Source organism: Rhipicephalus sanguineus, chromosome 4 (assembly GCF_013339695.2).
Source record: "Rhipicephalus sanguineus isolate Rsan-2018 chromosome 4, BIME_Rsan_1.4, whole genome shotgun sequence".
Taxonomy (NCBI): Eukaryota; Metazoa; Arthropoda; class Arachnida; order Ixodida; family Ixodidae; genus Rhipicephalus; species Rhipicephalus sanguineus.
In genome coordinates, this window is record NC_051179.1 from 7316869 (window position 1) to 7343415 (window position 26547).

The 26547-nt window shown below is 48.0% G+C and overlaps 2 protein-coding genes across 2 annotated transcripts in view; both read left to right on the top strand.

Annotated features, from left to right (window-relative positions):
- Positions 1-26547, top strand: part of LOC119389333 (pre-mRNA-processing-splicing factor 8) — a 619528-nt gene that overhangs the window by 318816 nt on the left and 274165 nt on the right. The window contains exon 14 of the mRNA XM_037656539.1: positions 12523-12729. Coding sequence (XP_037512467.1) covers positions 12523-12729 — 207 coding nt within the window. The remainder of the gene's footprint in view (positions 1-12522; positions 12730-26547) is intronic.
- Positions 15837-16955, top strand: LOC119389335 (uncharacterized). The gene has a single exon (XM_037656542.2). The coding sequence runs from the start codon at positions 15965-15967 to the stop codon at positions 16853-16855; it is 891 nt and encodes a 296-aa protein (XP_037512470.1). The 5' UTR covers positions 15837-15964; the 3' UTR covers positions 16856-16955.

Below are 26547 nucleotides of genomic sequence, written 5' to 3' on the forward strand. Positions count from 1 at the left end.
GCAAACACTCACACAAACACTCACTCATCCACCCGAGGAACACACACGACACTCAGCGCTCACTACCAACTGTTTATTGCACCTGAATGACCCTCTTATATACGTACAGAAAAATGCGCAAAACCAATGAAGAAGAGAGTTGCGCATGTGGAAAGCAACACAAAAGCGAAGTATGAGCGCCCCCACCCCACCAGGCAAAACAATTTAAACAAATTGAAAAAGAAATATGAAAAAGCAGATAAACCAGCAGATCACTAAATCCTTGCCTCGAGAAAAGATATCTCCTGTTGATGTAGCACCAACGACGGCTCGCTAACACAATTGCCCTTATTTTTTCCAATAAAATATGCTTCCAACGTCAGAAGTGCAGATGATTTCAAGCTTCTTCCAAGAACCTGCGTGTCTGTAAATCGTGGTTCACACCCACATGCGGAAGTATGCGCCACAAGATGCGCGTACTTATCCTCGTTTTTATTAACCTTTAGCGCATGCTCCCTAAGCCGGTCATTTAGGCATCTCTCGGTCATCCCGGTGTACTGTTTTCCGCAGGATAATGGAATAGAGTATACAACTCCCGTGGAACATTTGACGTAGGCTTTCTCATGTTTCTTCAGGCAACCGCGTCTCTTGCTATCGCAAATGCGCGGACACAACTTGGCTAGCTTTTCTGGCGCCGAAAAGACCAGAGCCACTCCATGCCTAGCAGCAACCTTTTTCAGGTTATGGGAGAGCTTGTGCACATACGGCATCACATGAAGCTTAGAACCCAATGGGTCCCAAGCAGCTCCATCCCTTTGCGTTCCACGTTTCATCTTCTGCATGAGTGCCTCGGCGACCGTGTTTATGACCGACGAAGGGAAGCGCGCAGCCGTTAACCGGTGGATCTGATCATAAAAACTACTGTGCATCTGGTGTGGACACGACTTTGTCAACGAAGATTCCAGGCAAAGTGAAGCAATTCCTCTTTTAACAATCTTAGAGTGCGCAGAATCATACGGTAACAGCCCCTTTTTCACACGAGGATGGTAATACCAACAAAAGTGTTCACGGTCCCACAGTAGCTTGAGGTCTAAAAACTGTAGGCAGGTCTCTGTGGGTACCTCGGAAGTGAAACTAAGTCCGCGTCCAAATTCTTTAAAAGCACTTAGTACAACATCACAATAAGCACGCTCAACTTCATAAAAGGCATCCTTGATACACACACTTATCGAAGTAAAACCATCCTCTTGAGAATCTAAAATGTGATCGGGGGGTGTATAGGGCGCCCGTTTGTCTAAAAGAATTAAGAAATCGTCAACATATCTAAAAATCTTTAAAACCTTCCCCCCACTTAAAAAGTTATCCAACGCCCTATCTACGTCAGCTAAAAAAATGTCACACAGAACTGGGGCGACACACGAACCTATACAGATTCCTTGTCGCTGCAGATAGGGCTTGTCGTCAAAGGTAATAAAAGTAACGTTAAGATAAAATTCTAAAAGCGCTAAAAAGTTCTCAACGGTCACGCCCGCGTTGTTCATAAAAGAAACGTCACCATTATCTTCTATGCACTTTCGGACCGAGGCCAAAAGCTTATCGTGAGGAACAGAATAGAACAGGTCTTCAACATCTACTGAAAAAGCAAAGGAAATCTGCTGGTTAGTCCGAATGAAATCACAGACATCACTAGAACTTTTGGTGCGGAAAGGGTCATTGACATAAAGCGTTTTTAGTTTGCTTAAAAGGAATTTGCTAACGTTCACCTGCCAGGAACCACTTTCACTAACAATTGTTCTGAAGGGTATGTCCACTTTGTGGGTTTTCGCGGAAAAAAACACATTCAGGTTTTTGCTTTTGCTGCCAGCTAGGGTCCTCGCTAGCGTGGGTAGACCTACTTCTCTACAGAACGCGGTGAATTTTGATTTAACGCGCACAGCACTCCTTTTAACAGGCATGAAATTTTTGTTAACAGCGCTAAGCGCCTTCTCATTGTACAAACCCTCAGGCACAACAACAAAACCGCCCTCCTTGTCGGCTTGTACTAACATCAAATGCTGCTTCTTAAAAAATGACACCACACTATTCAGTCTTTTCCTACAGCTATGGTCCGGAACTTGGGTTGTACATTTAGAGATGCAGTCCATACCGTCTAGCAGGCATCTTTCTTGACCCTGGTTGGCCTTGGCTGAGAGATCCCTGTTCAGGCCGACCAGATCATGGGCAGAAACACTTGGTGCGCACGCACACTTTGGTCCCTTTCGCAGTAGCTTTTCGATGTCTTCAGGTAGCACAGCTCCCCCGAGAACAACGATGTCCTGACTTTTTTCTGTTCTTCGTTTCCCTTGAAGCCTTAGTAGGGGGGTCAACACACCCCTCCACCTTGATTCAGTTAGCTGAGCTACAAGACGCTTGACTTTCCCGAATTTATAAGCTGCAAGTAGGTCGGGGTATTCACACTGATGGATCAAACGTAGCCAGTCGTAGAGCAGCCTTACTTGGCGCCACAATTCCGCTTTAAGAATTTTCAGTACTCTTTTAACGTGTCCCCAAGAAGGTTTCACACAACCAAACAAGGCACTTACTTCATCTGGTGTGATGGCTTTCCGGATGCAGAAGGCGTAAATCCTTGCTCTGCAGGTGGCTTCAGTAATGTAGCCCACAAGAAGGTCAATCATCGCAGATACATTAGGTGCATAAAAAGAGGGGCCCATTGTACTTGTAAGTGGGGGGAAGGTTTTAAAGATTTTTAGATATGTTGACGATTTCTTAATTCTTTTAGACAAACGGGCGCCCTATACACCCCCCGATCACATTTTAGATTCTCAAGAGGATGGTTTTACTTCGATAAGTGTGTGTATCAAGGATACCTTTTATGAAGTTGAGCGTGCTTATTGTGATGTTGTACTAAGTGCTTTTAAAGAATTTGGACGCGGACTTAGTTTCACTTCCGAGGTACCCACAGAGACCTGCCTACAGTTTTTAGACCTCAAGCTACTGTGGGACCGTGAACACTTTTGTTGGTATTACCATCCTCGTGTGAAAAAGGGGCTGTTACCGTATGATTCTGCGCACTCTAAGATTGTTAAAAGAGGAATTGCTTCACTTTGCCTGGAATCTTCGTTGACAAAGTCGTGTCCACACCAGATGCACAGTAGTTTTTATGATCAGATCCACCGGTTAACGGCTGCGCGCTTCCCTTCGTCGGTCATAAACACGGTCGCCGAGGCACTCATGCAGAAGATGAAACGTGGAACGCAAAGGGATGGAGCTGCTTGGGACCCATTGGGTTCTAAGCTTCATGTGATGCCGTATGTGCACAAGCTCTCCCATAACCTGAAAAAGGTTGCTGCTAGGCATGGAGTGGCTCTGGTCTTTTCGGCGCCAGAAAAGCTAGCCAAGTTGTGTCCGCGCATTTGCGATAGCAAGAGACGCGGTTGCCTGAAGAAACATGAGAAAGCCTACGTCAAATGTTCCACGGGAGTTGTATACTCTATTCCATTATCCTGCGGAAAACAGTACATCGGGATGACCGAGAGATGCCTAAATGACCGGCTTAGGGAGCATGCGCTAAAGGTTAATAAAAACGAGGATAAGTACGCGCATCTTGTGGCGCATACTTCCGCATGTGGGTGTGAACCACGATTTACAGACACGCAGGTTCTTGGAAGAAGCTTGAAATCATCTGCACTTCTGACGTTGGAAGCATATTTTATTGGAAAAAATAAGGGCAATTGTGTTAGCGAGCCGTCGTTGGTGCTACATCAACAGGAGATATCTTTTCTCGAGGCAAGGATTTAGTGATCTGCTGGTTTATCTGCTTTTTCATATTTCTTTTTCAATTTGTTTAAATTGTTTTGCCTGGTGGGGTGGGGGCGCTCATACTTCACTTTTGTGTTGCTTTCCACATGCGCAACTCTCTTCTTCATTGGTTTTGCGCATTTTTCTGTACGTATATAAGAGGGTCATTCAGGTGCAATAAACAGTTGGTAGTGAGCGCTGAGTGTCGTGTGTGTTCCTCGGGTGGATGAGTGAGTGTTTGTGTGAGTGTTTGCGGGAGTCAAGTTTGCGCTGATCATCCTACACTATGTCGAATAACCAACTAGCCCAACAAAAAGTTTTATTGAAATAACGCCTTCCGATTCGTCGGGCCTCCCGCGCTGTCTGCTACAGTGCACGCAAAGCGGCAAGTTGATGTCGCCGTAGTATAACTGTGTTGTTCTCGTCGATTTACGTCCGTAAAGTTCCAACCCGCGCAAGCTGGCAAGAAACTGGAGCAGGCGTTTTTATCATCCTCAACAAAGACTGCACGTTGCGGCGGCTTACTGGCACGGCGCCAAGTGAGCTAGACGAAGTGCGCCGCAGCCGCCGGGAGTGAATTAGGCCTACGCTCTCGGCCGCGTTTTGGAACTTTGATCGTGGCGAAGCCGTATCGAAAGTTGCGCAGCGCTCATAAATTCGAAAAAAAAAAAGAAGCGAGATCGCGGCTCGGGTGCATCAGAAGCGCATCCAGCGGAGGACGGCGTGGTGGCGGAACGCGATTCATCGGTCGAAATGCCGACTTCACCTGTGTCGGCGGCCGCCTCGACGACGTCAGTGATAGGAAGCGTGGTAGAAGGATCGACACGACGTTCTTGACTAGCACCGATCGTGCGCAACAGCAGAAAAAGACTGAAGATAAGATCTCCGGCTTATCGGCAACTTCCGCTAGCGAGCGCAAGCTGCGCACGCTCGCAACAGCGTGCGAGGGCTCTGACCCGTCGGCGGCTAACTACGGCATCGTCGACTTCTCCGCAATCAACAAACTGCTTGAAATGACATGCACTGGGGCCGTTTCGATTGGGAAATGTGATAGGCTACTCTCCTGGTGTCTTCTAAGGCATTTATTTGCAAAGTAAAGCATTTTTACTTGTGTAGCGCTCCTTGAAGATACAGAGTTTTGTTTTTTGCTTTTTTCTCAGTTTCAATTTTTTGGCCACCTTTCATTCTTTTAGCGAGCGTTTCTCAGCTTTGGTACACTCGATTTTGATCATTTTTGTATTACTGAAAAGCTGGATGTTTAGTGAGTGCAACAAAGTGTCATATGTTACTATAGAAAAGAGTAAGTTTTTACAAGAGAGGAAATAACAAAAATACATTTTCTCGGTAATCGAATGGCGGATTTTGAAGCTTCACAACTTTTGTTGTAGGAAAGCTAGAACCATGAAATTTGCTTTTTGCACTCTTTGATAACTGTAGAATGCAATGACATTTAATTCAGCAGGATCCGAGTAGCCAATTTATTAAGAAAGTGATTAAACGAAATTTTAATGAATGATTAATTAAAAAAATTGTCGTAAGGGCTACATAAAAACAGAGTTCATATTTGATATTTACACATGTAAATACATGATCAGCGAAGTTTTCATTATCCTAACTTAAATAAAAAGATGCTTCATGTCAAAGTGCCTCTTCCCCCCTTAAAGGGGTACTGACACAAAATTTCGCGGCCGAGATAGCCTGCTGGATCGATTTCCGTGTACGTGCGTGTACCATCTGCGAAATATCGACAGCGAATAAAGCTTGGAAGGTATTTTATATGAATATTGAAGTTCGCGTGCGTGATCCAGCGTTATAGGGCGCACCTATTGCATTGACACCCTCGGAGGTGACCCGAGGTGACCCCCCTACTTCCCCTACGTAACCGTTGTAGCCGGTACAACAAGTTGTGATGACGTCGTAGCCGCCATTTTTGTTTTGACGCGCTCGCCGCTGCGCTGTTGGTGTCTCAAGGAAATCGTCGCCAACAGACGACGATGAGGACGACGACGACAACGAGGACGATGATGGCGACGTCATCGCGCAGCACGTGCGGCAAGCGTGCGAATGCGAGGAGACGACGCGAACAGCGCGGAAGTGCGCCACACTTCTTTGTGCTGACGTGATCGAGCGCTGCAGCCGCTAGGTGGTGATAGTTGCACCCGGAGGCTTGTCGTTTTTGAAACCGAAACTGACACTGGTCGGTAATGAGGAGCCTGTAATTAATTATCTGTCGCGCGCTGCAGCAAACGATGTGCCGTGTTATGACTAACAGGCCCCCAGCAACACATTGCAGCAAAAAAACGCGAGGCCAAAATTTTTGTGTCAGTACCCCTTTAAGATCACAGCAGGAATCTAACCCAAGCATTCTGCGTGGCAATCAAGTATTCTACCACAAAGGTACGTCGGGTATATAGACTGGCTTGGAAAAACAGCCTGTGCAGGCGTAATGTCGGTGCAACGTCAAGTGTTGTTGTGGTGCTGGCTATCTAATTTTGCAAGAAAGCAATGCGCAGTACGTGTGTACTCCTATGATACAGGCGTCATATCAGATTAACGTCTGCGATTCCAGTGTTGGCTCCGCTTTTATAGCAGTGTAATAAACATTACATTTGTATTCCTATGTTTCAGCAAGCTATACTGAAGCATTGCTCGACCCAGAGGAATACATTAACGAAAGTTACGTATGATATCCACATGGTTGCACCGTAATGTGCACTTAGTTTCGATAATACTGACCTATGTACTCTAACGTGGGTACTGGCGTTACGCTGCACCATAAGTTACCCTTTAAACGCCAGTGTTGTCGATGTGCCTGGTAAGCCCACGATGCGGACACAGCTACTACACTTACAAAAACAAGTTGATCCACCTCGTAACGCTTGGCTCAAAGCCATAAAATACAGCACAGAAGTACTCGCTGACTGCTTCGCATGAAACAGATCCCCTCAACGCGTGGGATCTGCCGAATTTTCTTCCGGTTGATTTCTTTTGAAATGTGGTGAAGCCTGATTTTACAGCGAAAGCTGTTATCAGATCACAACGGCTGTGGGGTGGTTGTCCACTGCCGCCGCCTGTGTCCGTAACTACTATCGCGCGAAATAAGAAAAATGAAATAAATAAAAATAAACAAGCTCACATGGGATTTGAACCCGGGTCCTTTCCATGGCAGTCGAGTATTCTACCACAGAGCCACGCTAGTGACGGGAACTCCTTTGCAAAAACATCCTTACAGGCGTCATGTCGGGCAAGGAATTGCGTTAAATGTGTAATATAGCGTGTCAGAAGAGTAAAATAACGACCAGGCGTCACATAATGCTAATTGCGCAACGAGTGACCGGATCGTTAATTGCTTCAAATCCATTACAAAAGGCTCAGCCATAATTCTTCATCCAGCAACCACAGGCAGCATCAACAAAGTTCACATAATGCCTTACAGATGTATAGCGGGTACCTCGCTTATGCGCAGAAAGACGAATAATGGCATAGTGATTGCTTCAGTACTTCACAAAAATTATGATTTGCGGCGTAGTGGGTACCTTGCAAGTGTACTTCTATTAGTTTCCCCAAGAGAGCTTAGAACGGGCTCTAGAAAGGCCGCTCTTCCAGCTTTCGCTGTGACTGTGCTGCGCGCAGGCCCGGCGTTTTTAAATGCGAAGCATTTCTTTTTATGTACAGCTTGGCAATCTTCGACAAATTGTAAATGTGGTTATCGAGTGGATCGCAGTCCAACAAGTGAGACATCCACAACACTCGCTTGTCACCAAAGGAGCGGAGCAATTCGCCATCTGTGGAACTTCCGCGCGGGCTCAAGCGACGACCAACACGTTTTCTGCCTGGAGCAATATGGCGGTCGTCGGCTTCAGTGGCGGCGCGCCACCTCCACTCCAGAAGTTTTTTTTCAACCTCCTTGGAGGGAACGAGCGTGCTTCTCAGCGGAGATGGGCCGGCGGGGGAGAGAGCGGCGACGGCGTTACGAAGGAGGAGGGGACGCGGAACGAACGAACAAGGAGCGGGGGGAGAAAAAAAAGGGGTGGATGGCGGTGGGGGGCAGCAGCCCGGCGCGGATCCGTGGTGTGAGGAGGGGGAGTGGTTGCGTGGCCGACGGAGAAGCCTTTGCCCCCTTGACATGTGTGCTTTGCCCCGGCCGCTTGACATGCGCGCTCTGCTACGTATAGACGCCCGCGTCTGCATCAAGAGCGCGTTACCGCTGTCTTCATTCTTCATCGGGAAAATAGTTGTTTCGTCGTAGAGCACAGATATCGCGTGTGCAACCTCGATTCCCCCGCAAGTAACAATGCTTTGAGACGCGATTGAGCTTTCCCCTTTGCCACCAACAGGCGGACTTAAAAGCTTGAGAGACATTTTCAGGATAGTTGCCATGGCTGTTCTCCCGACCGCGAACCGAAACTGCGTTTCACGCGTGATGCCCTCAGTTTAGCTCGCGAGTGCGATCTCTTCTACGCCCGATCTCCGTGTTGCCTAGGGCAAGCTTCTCGCAGCGGCATGCCAAGTTGCAACGCGCACGCTAGGCCTAACGAGCGCTAGCTGCCATGTCGGCGGCCGCGGACTACAGAAGTTGCGGTTTGGCACCGAGTGAATGAAACATTTTGCAGTTGTTGCATGTAGAAGGGGTGACTTACATCTTCAACGAAAACGCGGGTGTGCGTGTGAAATACTCAAGTGGTGGTTTGTGGTCGCCACTGTTTTCGACATCGCGCACGCGCAGTGTGCTACCGCGGCGACTTCCCGTGACGGCGCATTTTTTCCGCGTTCATTATGTCGGCACTGCAGGTCCGCGGACGCTAACCCTTCAACATTTGTAAATGTAAGCAGATGCAAACTTACGTCCCAGTCGCATGCCTCGATAGTCGGAATCGCGCGCCTACCCGTTGGTCATGTTTTGCATAGGTGCAACCTTTCAAAAATGTTGTTTTGGTTATAGTGTGGTACCGCTTATAGTGCGGATATTCGCGACTCCGGCGAATTACGTTATAAGCGGTCTATGCTATATAGCCAATAATTCGATATATCCGAGTTCGATATATCCGGGATCGACTGTATTGATATTTATTTATTATAATTCTATATTTCTTCATGCGCTGAATACGTCTGAATTCCCTCAGCAGATGATCAAGGCGTGACACGTTTTTCCGGTTCTTCCACCCTTTGCCTATTCACTGTTTGCTCCCTCTCGTCCTCTCATGAATTTTCGTTCCATTCTCTCACAGAATGTGTACAAGATGGCTCCCTTGGCACAAAAACCACGCAGGAACACAAGGAACACATGACAGAACGGGTGCTCAGTCAGAACAGTTTATTTCTTCAAGAATACAGGCACATAAATCCACTTTTCGTAAATGCAGGTGCAACACTGATTCACACAATAACATGCACTGTGCTTCAGCATTAAAAACTGGTGCATAGCATCAGAAGTCTGCTATAGCCACACGTTTGCTTACGTGTGTGCAACTTTGTCACTCCACCACCCGTTGGGTGCGCACCAGCCTGCTGGCAGAGGGAGGACATGCACATGCATCAGCCAACTCAACAGGAAAGTTTGCAAACACTGCTTATTCTTTAGTCTTGTTTGCAATTTTATCTGCATATAATAAGAAAAATGGCTAGTAAATTCACCAAAGCCAGCGATTCCACTCCTGTGCCAACTGCGCCAAAGTGTGCCAAATTGAATGAACTGCGCGATCCTGACAACATCGACGTAATTTGCGCACAACTGCGCCAGAGTCTCGGGTTTGATGGTGGCTATCACTGACAATCGCACCGCCGGAAAACCATTCGTTAAATTGCAGCTTTTATCTTGGGGCCACCAAAGTCAAAGCCACGGACCAAGAATTATTCCACAGACAAAACAGCGCTCACGCATTTGTTGTGATTCAGCCATGACTCCATGGTGTTAATGCAGCTTCTGCTGTGCAAGTCAGCTTGATGGCAAAACGTGCTCTCTGTAAAGGCTCAAAACTTCTAGGCCGATCGATGGTGATCATGTGTGGCAGCAATTCATCGGCTGGTAGCTTGTGTCAAGCGTCGTATGGCACGTAATTAAGCCAATATTCCATAATCGATAAAAAGGATCAATGCAATCGGCTGGCTTTGGCCTTCGTAGAATGCATAAATGAACCCTGCGAATTTTTACCATTGAAGCATGGTCTAGGGGCTGCGAATACGAAGGGAGCACTTCTTTCCTCTCCCACGCTGCGATGCAACGTGAGTTGTTCCCCTCTGCCTCCCAAGACAATATTCTGCCGACGCCCATGCATTGAGGAACCTGCTGCTTTTGTCTGTCATTTCTGCTGATTGAAATTGCTACATTTTATTAGCCTAAAGATTATATATTTATGGCAGGAGTGCTGTACATTGATGACCACATAGTTGGATTGAAAATGTTTTTTCATAATATGCAATGTTATTGATCATGTATTCTATTTATTTGCTTGTATCGGAAAAAAAAATTTGCTGAGAAGTCAATGCCACAACATCCAATTGCATGACGCCCTTATTCTAGAATAATCAAGTTAAATAATGAGTGCTCAGTAGAACCTTTTCTCCATGAGATTTGCAATGAATTGAGATATTTATGTAGCTGATCACAAGAGTTCATAATAATTTTTCACGTGTCTGAATGTAAATACAACTTGCTTCTCCAATGTACATCGATATGTGAAATTAGCTGCTCCAAGGTGATCCCACATGCAAAATTACGTGCTGCAAAGTGCTCCAAAAATGAAAGTTTTTCTGGTCCTGAAATTGCCCGAAGCAGTATCCCGGATGCATCACTGCAGAGTAGGTGTTCAGAGTAGCGAGAAAATAGCCATGGAGCCAACCTGAAATTTCTTTCACCAGACAGAGTTGTAAAGTAGCCAACTTGGTGCGATGTAGCCACCATGACAAACCTGGCTGTGGATATTTTTCGGAGATTTCAGTGTAAAATTTGGGATTTGGCCATTACACCTTATTTTTCATAAATATTTTCGATGGTACTTGCTTTTACAAGGAATACTTTTACACTACTTGCTTGTAATGTGAGAAAAAGAAAAGCAGTTGCTTTAAAGTGGCCGTAAACAGGCTGCGACTTTTTTTTTACACCCCCCAAACAAGCTCGCTAATTCGTACAGTAGACTGCGGCGATCACGTTTTCCGAATATTACAGCGCTGCGCGCCGCGCAGACCCTTCATTTCGAAAAACAATTCCCGCGCTTCTTTCCTACGCCTGACCAATCCTCCTCGTACGCGCAGTGATGCAAACTCGGTGATCGGCGAGTTTACGTAGCACTGAGCTCGTCGATTGGTCTAAACCAGGCCTCAACAAGTTAACATCAGTTCCTTTTCCCACCCGCCACTACGAAACTGCGCCTTGTTTCTTGGCCCTGTGGTGATGCGGTTTCGGCCACGCAGATAGCACCTGCACGAACTTGGCCTTCGACATGAGCAACACGTAGAGGAAGTATTGTTCACTTGTCGGCTGCAATTTGAGCGGAGAGAGGGGAACCTCCGGTAGCTTGGACGGGTCGCACTTGCTTGGTTTTGCCATTGCACACGCGGCAAGCGGGGTTCTTTTCTCTCGCACCCCTTGGTCGTCTTGGAAAGCAAGCACGCATTCCTGCTGCATTGTGAACTGTCGCAAAGGTTTAAAAATACCGAAGAGCCGAAAACTGCCCGTAAAGTTACAGAGCACGTGCGACAACGTCAACAATAAACAACCAGGGGCCGCAGCACGCGGAAGTGCATAGTGGCTGATTGAGCTCGCCAATGACGTCAATTGCTGACGTCCTGTCACGTTGCCAAATTGGGCGGAGTCACGACGACGGGCTACGCCTTCCCCTCCCTGTGGCTGAGAAGGGTGGCGAGGCTGCGCGAAAATTTGAAACCAGCTGAAACGGATGATCTAACCTCTGTAACTTCCTTATTATAGCACGCACTCACAAAGTTCTTGCAGCAACATGTTCACATTGCAAAAGTGCGCATATTTCTCTTCACTACAATTTCTGGACCTCGGGGTTGTTTACTGGCCCTTTAAAGTCAATGCACGACAGTAGCTTACGGCCATTCGCAGTGATGCAAATGCACAGCTGGGCGTGTTCAAATAAAGACAGACCAATGGGGGGTCCCGACTATTTTTTGTTTTGCACGAAATTTTTATATGAGCTGGGAAAATGTCTCTATAGAAAGGAGTGAACCTTCGTTTTTCCGAAAATCATGGATTTTTTTTTTGCGCTTGTGCAACTTTGAGATTTCACAACTTTGGAGGCCTATAACTCAAAAACTAACACATTGCAGTCAGGCAGGTGTGTGACAGTTTCTTTGTGGTTGTCTATGGCCTTTCTGAGACGTGGTGCTGAGGCAGGCAGATGCGAGATGTCAGTAGTCCATATGACATTCCAGACATTTCTATATGGCAGTATCTCAACAGCCAGCGTTTCATGTAGAGATAGCATCTACAGTAGCTCACACCAGAAACCTATATCTAGCGTTTTAGAAAGGGCTTAATTGTAGGGACCATGTAAAAAAAGTTGAGTAGTACACAAGCCTCTTGTCGTTATACCTATATGGTTAGGTAGCGCACTTTGGACGGGTACAAAAGGAACAGGAAAGACACGACACTCCCTGCCTTCCTGTCCTTCCTGTTCCTTTTGTCACCGTCCAAAGTGCGCTACCTAACCATATAGGTATAGTGATCAGTCACCAACTAGCCCAGCTCTCAACCTTATTGAAGCCTCTTCTTTTTCCTAGGTGCCTGGTCTGCCGATCCCCATTGAGAACATGATCTTGCGCTATGTGAAGATGAAGGCTGACTGGTGGACCAACACAGCCCACTACAACCGGGAGCGCATCCGTCGAGGTGCCACTGTGGACAAGACAGTCTGCAAGAAGAACTTGGGCCGGCTCACACGTCTTTATTTGAAGGCCGAGCAAGAGAGGCAGCACAACTACCTGAAGGTGACTAATATGCTTAGAATTAATGCATGACTCAATTCTAAACACTGCAGAGCTTTCATAGGAGATACCTAAAAACTTTTAAATGAGCTCGTCGCGCTCCTCGCCCTATCTCGCTGGTAATGAAGAAATGCTTATAAGCGCCTGCGGTCTCTGAGTCTTGCCAGCGGTAAAGAGTGTGTATATAACGCTCGCCGTTAGCTACCTGAAGGATCTGCGCTTTGTGGCGTAGTCGTTAGCGCCACGCGCTGCGAAGCGAGAGGTCGCTGGTTCGATTCCGCGCTTCGGAAGTATTTTACTGAATTATTTTTCTTTGCCACTTTTATATATATATACATACTTATGCATATACGGTGCATGACGGCAGTGGCAAAAACCAGCCGCGACTGTCCATATAATTGCTGTCGGAATAAAAAAAAAATTTGCTCTTTGCGACATTTTGTGTACTATATTACAGTCAACATCCCATTATTTGAACTCCCTTGTGTGGTGGTGTCATTTTGCTTACTTGCTTTTTTTTTGTTGGTTGGTTGTTACTCGGCCCTTGCCGACACCCGACGTGCACGCACTCACTATATACTCTTAGCCGTATGCGCCGACCACCGCTGCGAGCACTGCGAGCTTCATGCAAGGTACCGCATCCTCGTTTGTCTCGTGCCGTGTACCGTGCGCACAGCTGCACACGAGAGCTCGACACATCACCATGAAGGGACGGTGAGCCCGTGCACGCAGCGAGCGAGACCCGAGGCGACACTCTTCAATCGGTCATTTATTACCCGGATTTTAGTACAAAGAGATCAATAATTCGATACAGCCAATTGTACGTAACATAATTATACAGGGCACCAATTAGCCAATATACAAACGATATCGATTAGTGGCCGCGAATGGCACACCTGTAAAACCAACAAAGAACTATGTTTGGAGGGCCGACCTAGCCTTTGGCAAGCGCTCCCGCGATCTCACACTCCAGAGCAGAAGAAACAGAACAGACTTAGGAACACTTGAGAGAAACATACGGTGCACGATCACGGGGCGCTGCCTCTGGACTTCGAAACTGCGGAAGGGAGCGCGCACCTGCCAGGCCGGTGCCCCGACGAGACATTGTAACCACTGGCCGGCGACGAAGAACAAAGAACAAAGGATTGCTGCCAGCAGGAGAGGCAAAAACGCATACGCACCCTCCGAGGTCCCGAAGTGGTCTCTCCGAACCCCGCCTCATGCCCCCGCTTCTCGGGCGAGTGCGAGCAAAGCCCGAATCCCGCCAAAATTAGGCCAATGGGACACAGAGTTAGACTTTTGGGGGTTCGGGGGGGCACCAAAGTGACGGCAATTTATGACCAGCTGCCAACCGTCCGACCGGGAGGAGACGGACCCAAGAATTATCCAAGGGAAAATGGCATCAAGCAACTGGTGTGGACGCCTGAATTGCCGCACTTGGGACCGCAAAATTGTCCGAAAAATTGTGAAGTCCACAAAAATAAATTCGTGCTTTCTTACTTTGCTCAGGTGATCAAAAGAGGCAGGTTCAATTCCAGCATGGTGCATTGAACTGGTGCTGCTAAAGTTCAGGTAATGCCGCTGTGGTGCAAATGTGGTTCTCGCGTTGTAGGTGTAGTGCGCTTACAGTGCCACCTCCGTGTTTTTGTGCAGCTCGTGCAGGCTCACTTCTCAACACCGGTGCGGAACTTGTTCATTCGGACAGCGAAGACGATGAAATTGTGCACGATGCACTGTTGTACAGTAAAAGCTCGTTAAGGGGAGACGCGGGTCGAAAAGTCGCGGTTTTCCGGAAAATTTTCGCTTTTTTTTTCCGGCTGTATTGGCATCTTTGGACTATAATCTATTACTTCTGAAAATATCAAGCTGAAATTCGCACGAGAAATTATCAAAAAATGCTTCCAAGTGGGCAGCGGTGACGCGAGAAATGCGCGAAAGTCGCGAAAAACGGCGAAGTTCGCGTCGTCCTGTCGCGAAAACGACGCGTTGGCCGCCATTTGCAATCGTGCCCGCATGCTGCGAAGGCCGTATCCTTCACAATCCACTAGTAGCCAGTCTCGTGCCTTCACGCAGAATAAACAAAAAACGAGAAAAACAACGCGTACGTCACGCGTTTTGAATATCGCGGCACACAGCGCGAGGCCGCCATTGGACGGCGGTGCGCTCCACGCTCCTCCCCCTCCTATCTCTCCGGCAAAAGAGCGAAGCCTCGGACGTCGCGATCGAGTTGTTCTGCGTTTCTCTGCATTTTTGCGTCATGACAAGCCCGAAGAAGTGCAGTTCAGATAATCGAAAGTTCAGAACTCGCCACAAATATCGAGGGAAACGGCGTCGGACGCTTCGCAAAGCGACAGCGAACGACGATGTCGCCCCCGACCAACGCCCCGACGCTCCGACTTCGGATAGGCCTAACACAGTCACCGAACCCCGCGACAGTGGTTGTGAAATAGCCGCTGCCGTGGAATTCGTCAGTGCATCCCAAAGGAAGATTGGATTCTTCGAGAGTGAACGTAGACCGGTAGATGCTGCTACTGCGAACACGCTGCTTTGTGAAATCGATGCGCTGACGGCACTTGTGGCGGGTGCGCAATGCCCAACCTACCGCGAACGGAAGCTCGGCGTGCGAGAGGCAGCTGGAAAGCGCAAAGGACTTTCGGCATTCCTCGAACTGTGCTGTCAAAATTCTGATTGCCCTGAATCTGCACTTTCGTTCACGCACACGTCGAGACGTACTGCTTCGGCCGGGGACTAAGGGACGAGCGCTCGTTTTGACAGCGGCAGCTTGCGTGACAGCTTTGCTGTAAACGTGAAGGCAGTTCTGGCAGCACGCGCTATAGGCGCAGGCCACGACCAACTTTCACGATTCTGTGCGATTCTCGGTCTTCCGAGCCCGATGCATCACAAGACATTCACCGGCATTTCCAAGAAGCTCCATGGTGCGGCGATGACGGCAGTGAGCAAAAACTTGCACCAGGCACGAAACATCACGAAGGACGCAGTCGGTGGCAGCGATGTGCCAGTCATGTTTGATGGCACCTGGCAGAAAAGAGGTCATAGAAGCCACAATGGAGTGGGCACAGTCGTGTCCCTGGACACTGGGCTCTGCCTCGATTTTGAGGTTCTTTCGAACTACTGCCATGCTTGCAGTATACATAGGGACCTTGGGGAGGATGAAGAGATATGGCGAGCTTTTCATCTTCCAGTTTGCCAAAAAAACACTGACTGCTCATCCCACGCAATGGAACCTGCGGCAGCTGTCAATATATGGCAGAGGACCTTGTCTTATGAAACTCCACTGCGATTCACCAGCTTCCTAAGTGATGGTGACAGCAAGGCCTTCACTGCAGTCTGCGAGGCAAACGTATACTGTGACACCCCCATTGACAAAGAAGAGTGCACGAACCACGTTGCAAAGCGCTTGGGAACTGCCCTACGGAAATTGGCAACGCCACTGCCACGAGGCGAAAAACTGAAAGACGCGACAATAATAAAACTACAAACATATTACAAGATCGCCATCACGAGCAACAAGGACAGTGTCCGAAATATGTACACTGCCATATGGGCATCGTACTTTCATTGCTGTTCTAGTGATGGTGCCAGCAGCCACAACTTTTGCCCCGCGGGACCAAATTCGTGGTGCAAGCACAAGCGTGCAGAAGCACTGGGGGAGCCTGCACCACGCCACACCCCACTGTTGACGAAGGCTCAAGGATTGGCAATTATGCCTATCTACAAGCGCCTTACAGAGGAGAAACTCCTTATTCGGTGCCTTCATGGCAAGACACAGAATGCAGCCGAATCGCTGAACAGCAAGATATGGCTGCTTTGTCCAAAAACAAAGTTTGCCTCCAGAACAACTGTGGAGACAGCCACCGCTCTCGCTGTACTCTGGTACAACGAAGGCCACAGGGGCTTTGAAAAAGTGCTCGAAGGCATTGGAATTCTCCCCTCGCAAGATCTGGCTACACATGGTGACCACTGTGACGTCATGCGCATCAGGAAGGTGAACCTGAAGCAAACTGCAGAAGCGAGGGCACACCGTCGCAACACAGCGAAGAGAGCACGTGTTGAGGACACTGACCGCAAGAGCCGTGAAGGACCAAGCTATGGTGCAGGGGACTTCTAGACACTTGCAGTGCATTCAGTGCAAGGTACTTTTCATTGTGCCCCAATTTGATGCAAAAAGAATGATTTCCTAATAAATGCCAACTTTGCGAACTTTCGAACTTGTTTTTCTCATTTTCATTTTTTCTGACAGTTTCACGTTTTCCGGGCAGCCTTTTGGAAACTTATATTCATTGTATAGCAACGAAACTTGGCACACATATTCTTCAACACATGCAGAATGCAAATATCTACTCTAAATTGCAATGCCTGCCAGCATTAGTTGTGAAAATATTAGCTTATTGTTTCAAGGGAGATTGAAAATAATTAGTCATTCAATACAATTTTTTTTTCTTGGTTCCAATATTTCTGTGACATATCTAGATAGATATTTGCACTTTTCAATCTACCAAGAGTCAAATAAGATCAGACACAGTGCTTTTACTGAAAGTTTAGTACATAAAAGAGTGCCCGCAAAAAGTGTAACTTTTCCTATTGTGTATGGCATAACTCAATAACTATAGCAGCTACACAAAAAATGATTGCATATTTGAAATGTGCATGAAAAACTATACTAATAACAAACTTTTCAAGTCTCTATTACTAGAAATAAAGAAAAAACTTTTTCGAGGAGCGTCTCCCCTTAATTCGACACCCGTTAATTCGGATAATTCGGACGGCTCTATTGGTCCCGGCCAAAGTGCATGTTAATCTATGGGACCAAACCGTCGTTAATTCGTCAGAATTGGGCTCCGCACCGCTTCATTCGGACAAATGCTGACGGCTGCCGCGACACAAAAGTGTGGCAAAGCATCGCTGGCACCACTGGAGCGAAACCGAAACCAGAGTGACATCGCCGTCGTCATCAACTAGTGGGGGCGATCGCAGCGTCACCGAACGTCGGCGTCTTCTTTCTTCGCTCCAATGCGCCTCCGACGCCATTTTCCCTTGTGTTGTGTCCGCACCGTCTCTTCTTGCGGAGTTCTCTTTTTTTCGCCCGTTGTGACCGTGTTTACATGTGAGGCCCGAGCATGCGGCAGTAGCTGACGATGGCATCAACGAGGTATCAGCCGAGTCCACCGACGATGACTGTCCGACCTTCGATGCTGTCCTTCCCACAAATATGACCCTTCAGGACTACATCGCGATTGATGATTGTGTCGCCATGACTGGTCCCCTGCCCGATCAAAAAATTATTAATGATGTCGTGACCTCATCGCACCTCACGGGAAGTCTCGGAGGCGCTTTTGATATTAGAGGACGTTTGCCTGAGCACTTGCAACAGTTTGCGTGCTGTTGGCCGTTTGGAAGAGTTAAGAAAAATTGTAATGTCAGCCGGAATCTGCGCGAAAACGCAGACGACTATTACAAAATACTTCAGCAAATACAGGTATGCTTCTGCAACTTGATTTTAATGTTGTTTTTACTGTTTATTCGTTAATTCGGCATTCGGTTAATTCGGACATTTTTTCCGGTCCCATGAAATCCGAATTAACGAGCTTTTACTGTACTGCAATCGCCAGTTTTCTAGGCAACAACAACTTGGCATTCATTGCAGTGAACGAACAGGTTTGCTAACACCTACGTACGGACAGCAACTGCGGATCTTCAGGCAACAGTGACGGCACTGTCATTGTAGCTACTTTTCATGCGCTGTTTAGGGCTTGTCCGCTTTGTACGCTACATGCACCTATTGTTGCTTTTCCTGGGCGTTCAACAGATGATGGCAAGCCTTTAGCACCATTAAGGACGCAAAAATAATTACAGTAGAACCCCGCTGTTACGTTCCTCACTGCTGCGTTTTCCCAGCTGTTACATCGTTTTCCGCCGGTCCCGGCATAGCTCCCATAGGATACAATGTACAGTAGAACCCCGCTGATACGTTTTTGAAGGGACCGTAGGAAATAAACGTAAGAGACGGGAAACGTAAGAGCCGAAAAACAGGAAAAACGGCAAAATATTTAGTGGTACAGAATTTTATTTCAATTCTTACGAGCAGCACGAAAATTGGCACGCTCAGCCGCGATCTAGTCAATGAATAGAAACGCGGAGCTTAGGACGGCCTCATCCACAGAAATGTAATCAACGTATGTGATTTTTTTAACACCAACAGCTGTAGGCATGAAAGAACTAAGCACACGCAATCACGACCGGCGCGGCGAGTCCGACCGCGAACCGCACGCACGACCGTGCGAGCTCCAACCAGCTCGAACTCCTCCCGCTCTCCGACAAATAACGATGATGATGAGTCTACGCCAACGCGATGGCAGAAGTGAATGCCAATCTCGAAGGCCTTGCTTTCGCATGCAATTACGTCATACACGCCATGTTTGTGCAATACAAATCTCAAAGGCTATGCTTTTGTCAATAGTAAATGCCAATCTCGAAGGCCTTGCTTTCGCGAGCAGTTACGTCATAGACGCCATCTTTGCAATTTGAATCTCGAAGGCCATGCTTTTGTTTGCATCAATTGAAAGATTCTGTTGCTTGCGCCTCTCATGCGGCTAATATTACGGTCAAACGAGGCCAAGCTGCGTGAAAATGCACCATGGCGGCTCTCTTTGGTAGTCACTCGGTCGGCTCCGAGCGCACTTCGCGATGTATCATACGGGAACGGTCCGACAGTTACGACGTAACAGCGGGGTTCCCAATACATTGTATCCTATGGGAGCTATGCCGGGACCGGCGGAAAACGACGTAACAGCCGGGAAAACGCAGCAGTGAGGAACGTAACAGCGGGGTTCTACTGTATTGGGAACCCCGCTGTTACGTCGTAACTGTCGGACTGTTCCCGTATGATACGTCGCAAAATGCGCTCGGAGCCGACCGAGTGACTACCGAAGAGAGCGGTCATTGGTGCATTTTCACGCAGCTTGGTCTGGTTTGACCGTAACATTAGCCGCATGAGAGGTGCAAAACAACAGGATCTGTTGATTGATGCAAACAAATGCATCGCCTTCGAGATTCGTACTGCAAAGATGGCGTCTATGACGTAATTGCTCGCGAAAGCAAGGCCTTCGAGATTGGCATTTACTATTGACAAAAGCATAGCCTTTGAGATTTGTATTTCACAAACATGGCGTCTATGACGTAATTGCTTGCGAAAGCAAGGCCTTCGAGATTGGCATTTACTTCTGCCATCGCAATAGCGTAGACTCATCATCATCGTTATTTGTCGGAGGACGGGAGGAGTTCAAGCTGGTTGGAGCTCGCATGGTCGTGCGTGCGGTTTGCGGTCGGACTCGCCGCGCTGGTCGTGATTGCGTGTGCTTAGTTCTTTCATGCCTACGGCTGTTTGTGTTAAAAAAATTACATACGTTGATTACATTTCTGTGGATGAGGCCGTCCCCAGCTCCGCGTTTCTATCCGTCGACTAGATCGTGGCTGAGCGCGCCAATTTTCGTGCTGCTCGTAAGCATTGAAATAAAATTCTTTACCACTAAATATTTTGTCGTTTCTCCTGTTTTTCGGCTCTTGCGTTTCCCGTATCTTACGTTTATTTTCTACGGTCCCTTCAAAAACGTATCAGCCCGTTCTACTGTACTGCCTGAGAAACACGATCAACTCGAGCATACCTTCGCAGCTGGTTTGGCACCATTGCACCGAGTAATTCACTCATCAGCCGTTGCGTTAAGTTCCACGTTGCCCCCTGCAACTGTCGTGCTGTTCTTATCCACAGTGGGAAATAATTCATAATGAATGCCTTGTGCCATACCTACAATCCATCAACGCTACATCGACGATCACTGTCATCTGCTTTTAAGCTACACCATTGCAGTGCACTGCCACACAAGGAGGGGAAGAAGTTCTCTGCACCGCGGCGTCAGCATTCTGGCACTACGCTGCAGTTGAGGATCACGGTGTAGAACACGGTAGAACAGTGAACTGGTGCAGGAGGTGCAGGTGAATTGAGTAGACCTATGGCCACAGCCACATTTGAAATATCCTTCATGGCCTGGCAGGACACTTATCAGACATATAGGAACTAGCACAGGCTCTTGTGAATACATTCGGTACTTGCTGGGAACCCGCTCATCTACGTGCCAACTGCCAGTTGCTAATGTGAGGAGCACCACCGATACCAGCAAAGCGCAGAAAAGGTTACAGTTCTCTGCGGAACACAGAGGCTGTTGCGGGATCATGGACGGCTGTCCTGCTGTTCCTGATGTGCATGCGTGCATAAACGATGCGCTGCTATACAAAAACCTCCGCTTCATTGAAACGAAGCATTTGCAGCCACATAGAGCCGATCGTGCTTATAGTCGGTAACAAGCTAAGAATAAAAAGTAAACTGTACCACTGTCCATTTGTATTATGCGCATCCAACTACGGCCGCTCTTTACTATGACGTAACGATTGAGACGAACCAATGAAAAATGTAACATGGCGCCGTTCGCAACGAGAGGCGAGATGCCGCTATGGTAGCCGCTGCACCGAGACCGAGAGCCGTCAATTCAATTTTCCTGTGGTGTTTGTTACTTCCAGAGGAAGCTCTTTGCTACTGTTATCCGCACATACTCAGCACCATCCTCGCCGGTCATCATTCGATGCAGTAGAAGCTTGTGAATGTGCCGCGTTTGAAGTACACCGAAGTGGCAGCAGCTCGCAGTGTGTTACAACGTTTCATCGCGTTTCGTCGTTTCGGCAGCGTCAAGTTGCAGCACGGCGTCTGTTCCCTCCATCGCTCGAGTACACCAAGCATATCGCTTGAGGGTCAGCACATCGGCGACTGTCGTCGCGTTCATTCGTGGGCAGTGACGTGAAGTCGGAATGTGCACGTCTGTGTACTATTTACCGCCCACAAAAGCCATGGCATTAGCGTTGCCACATGTACATGTGTGTGTGTTATGTGGAGTTCGCAACGTGGGAGTCTTGGCTTATTGTGATAAGTGCCATTCTGTGCGCTATATGAGTGACGTATATGCGGATGAAGCGTGAGAGAAAGAAAGCTACCAACATAATCTGTTAGTGCTATACAATGCGAACGTAAACAAACCAGGTGTGGAGAATATGCAGTGGTGTGTGCATTATAAGATGATAATTGTGGTGCGTGTGCCAATTTGTGACGTGTGCCTATTGGCGCAATTGCATCGTGTTAACGGAATTCAGTTCCATCAACCCAGAATGATGTGCTAGGTTGAAGTGCCTGTCGCGCAAGTCTTGTGCTCGGTGCACGAACGCCTTGCACGAAAAACCCCGTGCGAGGTAATCGTCTACAAACCGCGGAATGATGCGCGCTACATAATATCAGTGTGACACGGGCACTTTCGATTGCATGGATCGTGATGGTTACTGAAACGACGCCGCTAAAACTATTATTCAGTGAAAAAAAAAAAGCTTTTGTTTTCAATGGCATTACATCATACAGTGGAACTTCGATTATATGTCCCCCGGTCCTTCGACGACCCGCGTTTTACGATGAATTGGCTTGGTCCTGGCAAAACCCCCATAGAAATAATGTATTAAAAACCTCAATTGTACGACGCAATTTTACGCCGGCCCCGCCTCGTACGACGCTTCGCTGGACTGTCCGAGAAAAAAAAAAGACCTACGATGACGCGGGCTGGCATGCAAACACACTGCGGCCGGGCGAAAAAAGTCGGGAAACCGAGGAACCGAGTTCGTATCTGCGCTGCCACCACAGGGCCTCTTCAATTTTTCGACATGCGGTCGGCCATAGCTAGCCAGAGCCAACGTTGGCCAGAGCCAGCCGGAGCGCGTTCGTTTTGTCGCATTGCACTGCGCACTTCCGTTGTCGCCTTTTTTTTTTCTCTCTCTTCTTTTGGGTGGTTTTGTAGTGACCGTTGTGAGCAGATAACATGGCAGATAATTTCGAGCTCGCTTTCTAGTATGCGATACCTTTCACTACATTTCGTGTCGTTATACCGGACGTGTTGAACGGCGATTGTTGAGCCAACGTTTGCGACAGCCGCGGGAACCGGAACTCGCCGCTGTCTATACTCCGCGACAACTTTTCTTGGCACCACTGTGGAAGCTACAGAGCCAAAGTGCCTGCATGCGCGCGCGCCAAGGAAGAGTACCTATATTTATTTTCTAATTCGAAAAGTTACCTAGCTCGAATAAATAAAGATTTCTTCATTATAAAAAGAGAACGAGTATGGGAAGCCATTTGTGAAAAAATGTTATTGTAAACTTCAAGTTTGTTTCTGTCTTTATTTTTTGGACAGCACCACGTTTTCCTCACGCCTGCACCACATTTTCCTCACGCCTGCTCTCTGAGTCTCGGTAAACATGGCGTCCGCGATGCCCCCTGAACCGTTGGCCTGAACCGTGTGCGGCCGCGAACTCGCCGTTTCGTTCTCCGAAGAAGCTGTACTCTAAATGTGACAGGAAGTGGCTATCAAACCAGACCACGCAAGTTATCTGCAATGTCATCGCTGAAGTGAGGCGCCGTCAGCGTGACTTGTCTGCAAATGCAGTGTGCCGGACTGTCGCCGAGCTCACCGGAGTGAGTGAGCGAACAGTTAAGCGTATCAAGGCTGAAGCTCTGCGGGCCCCACTTGCCTCCCCGAAGCGCAAGAAATTGAATTTCTCGGGCCAAACTGAGAAGCGCATCACCGGCAAGACGCGGCTGCTGCGCTATTACACGTTTGCGTTGGCAGCACAGCTACTTCATGCGTAATGAAATACCTACGGCCGAGAAACTACGCTCTGTGAAGGTGTGTGACCAGCGAAGCTTCATAAAATAATCTGCGTCAGTCTCTTTTTAATCAAGCGTGAGCTCTCTTTAAATCTAAACCCAATTCAGCGGCATCATGGTACTTGCATTCCGTATTTATTCGAATACAATGCTAGCTTTTTCTCCAAATTTTTGCTACTAAAGTCGCCCCTCGCGTTACAATCGTGATCGCGTTACAATCTAGCAAACGCCGTATTCAGGTTGCGGTGTGCGCTTGGTGGCGTTCATCATATTCCCATGTGTCTTATTTTGTTGTCTTCGGGCTTCACCCGCAAAGACTGTTTGGAATGCACCGCGCAGACCGCGATGCGATGTTCCAGAAAGGACACGATTGTTTTAGATCTTTCTGTTAAGATTGCGCGCGGTACGCGAATAGTCAGAGATTACGTGGCCACCAGCGATAACACTGCAACATTCGATAGAACATGTATAAAAGCCTACACGCTTTACGACTTGTCAGAATTATTGACGGACGACGCTCTGACTGACTCGTTTCCTGCCCACAAGTTTGGCCAAATAAAGAGTTTCATCTTCGACACACCCACTGCTGCCTTCGTCAACGTAACAACCCTGTGACAATATACAGTACAGTAGGTAGATGCATCTACGCACACTGATGTTCCCATTCTGCATGTAGACGTGGTGCTAAACGCTCTAGCGATGCGAGCAAGCTAAACCGAAACTGGAACTGAAATCGGCTGCAAGATGCCGAACTACTTGCGTAGTAACACCATTGTGCGGATGCCCCGCCTCCGTAGCCTTCGCTCCAATGCCAAGATAAGTTGTCGCCGAGTATAGCTACCAGAGGGCATGGGTGTTTTAGCCGCTCGCGATTGGTCGAAGCTTGCAAATCGAATAGGCCTACTGCCGTGCTGCCATTCAGCCATTCCTTCACGTGTTTGCCTCATCGGTTGGTTGTGCTGCGCCGCAGCTGCTGTGTCCACGTGCAAAATTTTCAGTGTTCGGACATTGGTGTGCGAGGAAGCTTTCGAATTCTTGGTTGCGAGTGCTGCGTCTCGCAATTTCGCGGAACCGAAAACCGCTGACACTCGGAGAAAAGCTTCACATAATCGAGGAGGCGGAGAAGCGGAACGGAGCAACAAAGGCCAGCATTGCCCGCGACCTGAACATTCCCGAGTCGTCGCTGAAAACGATCTTCGCGAAGGAGGACAGCATCCTACTAAATGCGGCAAAGTTCGGCCTGAATAGGAAGGCCGCGAAAGATGGCAAATATGCTGCCATGGAGAAGGCCCTCGTTGAGTGGTTGCGTCAGGCCCGCAGTTCAATAATTGCCGTGGATGGCGCAATTTTGAAGGAGAAGGCTGAGACAGTTGCATTGCGCTGCGGCATTGACGACTTTAAAGCCTCCAATGGCTGGTTGGATCGCTTTAAAAAACGCAGTGGAGTTGTGTACAGCCGCTGCTGTGGAGAGCGCGCGTCATTCAGCTCCGACACTGTAGAAAAGTGGACTGCATTGCTGCCGGAATTGATACGGGAATACAAGCCGTCCGACGTGTTCAACGCGGACGAAACTGGATTATTTTATAATATGCAGCCAGAACAGACATTGGCATTGAAAGGAGAGAGCTGTCACGGGGGTAAGCGAAGCAAAGAGCCTCTTACCGTATTGCTTTGCACTAATGAAGACGGCTCTGAAAAGCTTCCTGCCCTCGTGATCGGCAAGTTTGAGAAGCCGCGATGCTTCAAGAATTTGAAAAGGCTGCCGTGCCAGTACACGTTCAACCGGAAAGCCTGGATGACGGCTGCTATGTTTTCTACATATCTGCAGCAGCTGGACTCCAAAATGGGGGCTAAGAACAGAAATATTCTTCTTCTGCTTGACAGTGCGCCATGCCATCCATCAGATATGTCGCATTTGAGAAATGTGAAAGTTGTATTTCTGCCCCCCAATTGCACTAGCCAGCTGCAGCCACTTGACGCTGGCGTCATCAAGTGCATGAAACAGAAATATCGGAAGTTTCTGGTGCAGTGTCTGCTGGCGGGCATGGAACGCAAGCAGTTGGGTAAGAAGCTTTCTGTGCTTGATGCAATGCACTACATTGCTAGTGCATGGGACGCAGTCACGCCAGAAACCATTGCCAACTCCTTCAGGCACTGCGGCTTTAATAGAAGTGGTGCTTGTTCTACCAGTGAAGCTGCAGTGCCTGTTGACGAACCGGAGTTCGGCAGCCTGGAGCTGCCTGGATCTTTCGCGGACTATGTTGGTGCCGACGACGACGTTGCAGTGTGCAGTGAAGTGTCGCTGGATGACATTATCGAAACTGTGCGTCCCGACACTGCGGGAACTTCCGACGAGGAAGAGATGGACGACGCTGCAGAGGCTAGCGCGTCCGTTCCGACTTACGCGGACGTGTTGTGCTACGTCGACCACATTCGGCGGTTTGCTTGCGCACGCGACGAGATCGGTGACTTGCTGCCAGATGTTGCAGCTATCGAAAGAAAGCTGATGCGTCGTGGCTGGGCAAACTCTCAGAAGAAAATCACAGATTTTTTTTAAAAGGTGAGAAATAAAGGTTCGTTCACACCTCCGATAAAATGCGTGGTTGTCATTTTTTCAATTAATTTAATCTACGTTCCTCGGAGCAGCGTAGGTTTGTGCCGCGGACTTTCTTAGGCATTATGTGCCCGCTGTTGTGGGGCAACAATGACTGTCACTGCCTATATTCTCGGTTTTTCGATTATACGACGCCCGGATTATACGACGATTTTGCGCGGTCCCCTGAAAGTCGTATAATCGAAGTTCCACTGTACTTCACGATATCATATTCGGAATTCTTGCTTTTGTCTAACGTGCAGTTTTTTTTTTTGCATTTCGCGTGGATTGTGTGCATGTGTTACACAGTGATAATTTGTTTATACAGTAAAAGCTCGTTAATTCAGATTTCTAGGGACCGGAAAAAATGTCCGAATTAACCGAATGTCCGAATTATCGAATGGTCGAAATAAACACAATAAATGCAAGAGTTTTTCAACATACCTTTACTTTACAAAGT

Excerpts from the sequence above, each read along its gene's own strand:
- LOC119389335 (XM_037656542.2), top strand. The coding sequence starts at position 15,965 with ATGGAACCTGCGGCAGCTGTCAATATATGGCAGAGGACCTTGTCTTAT.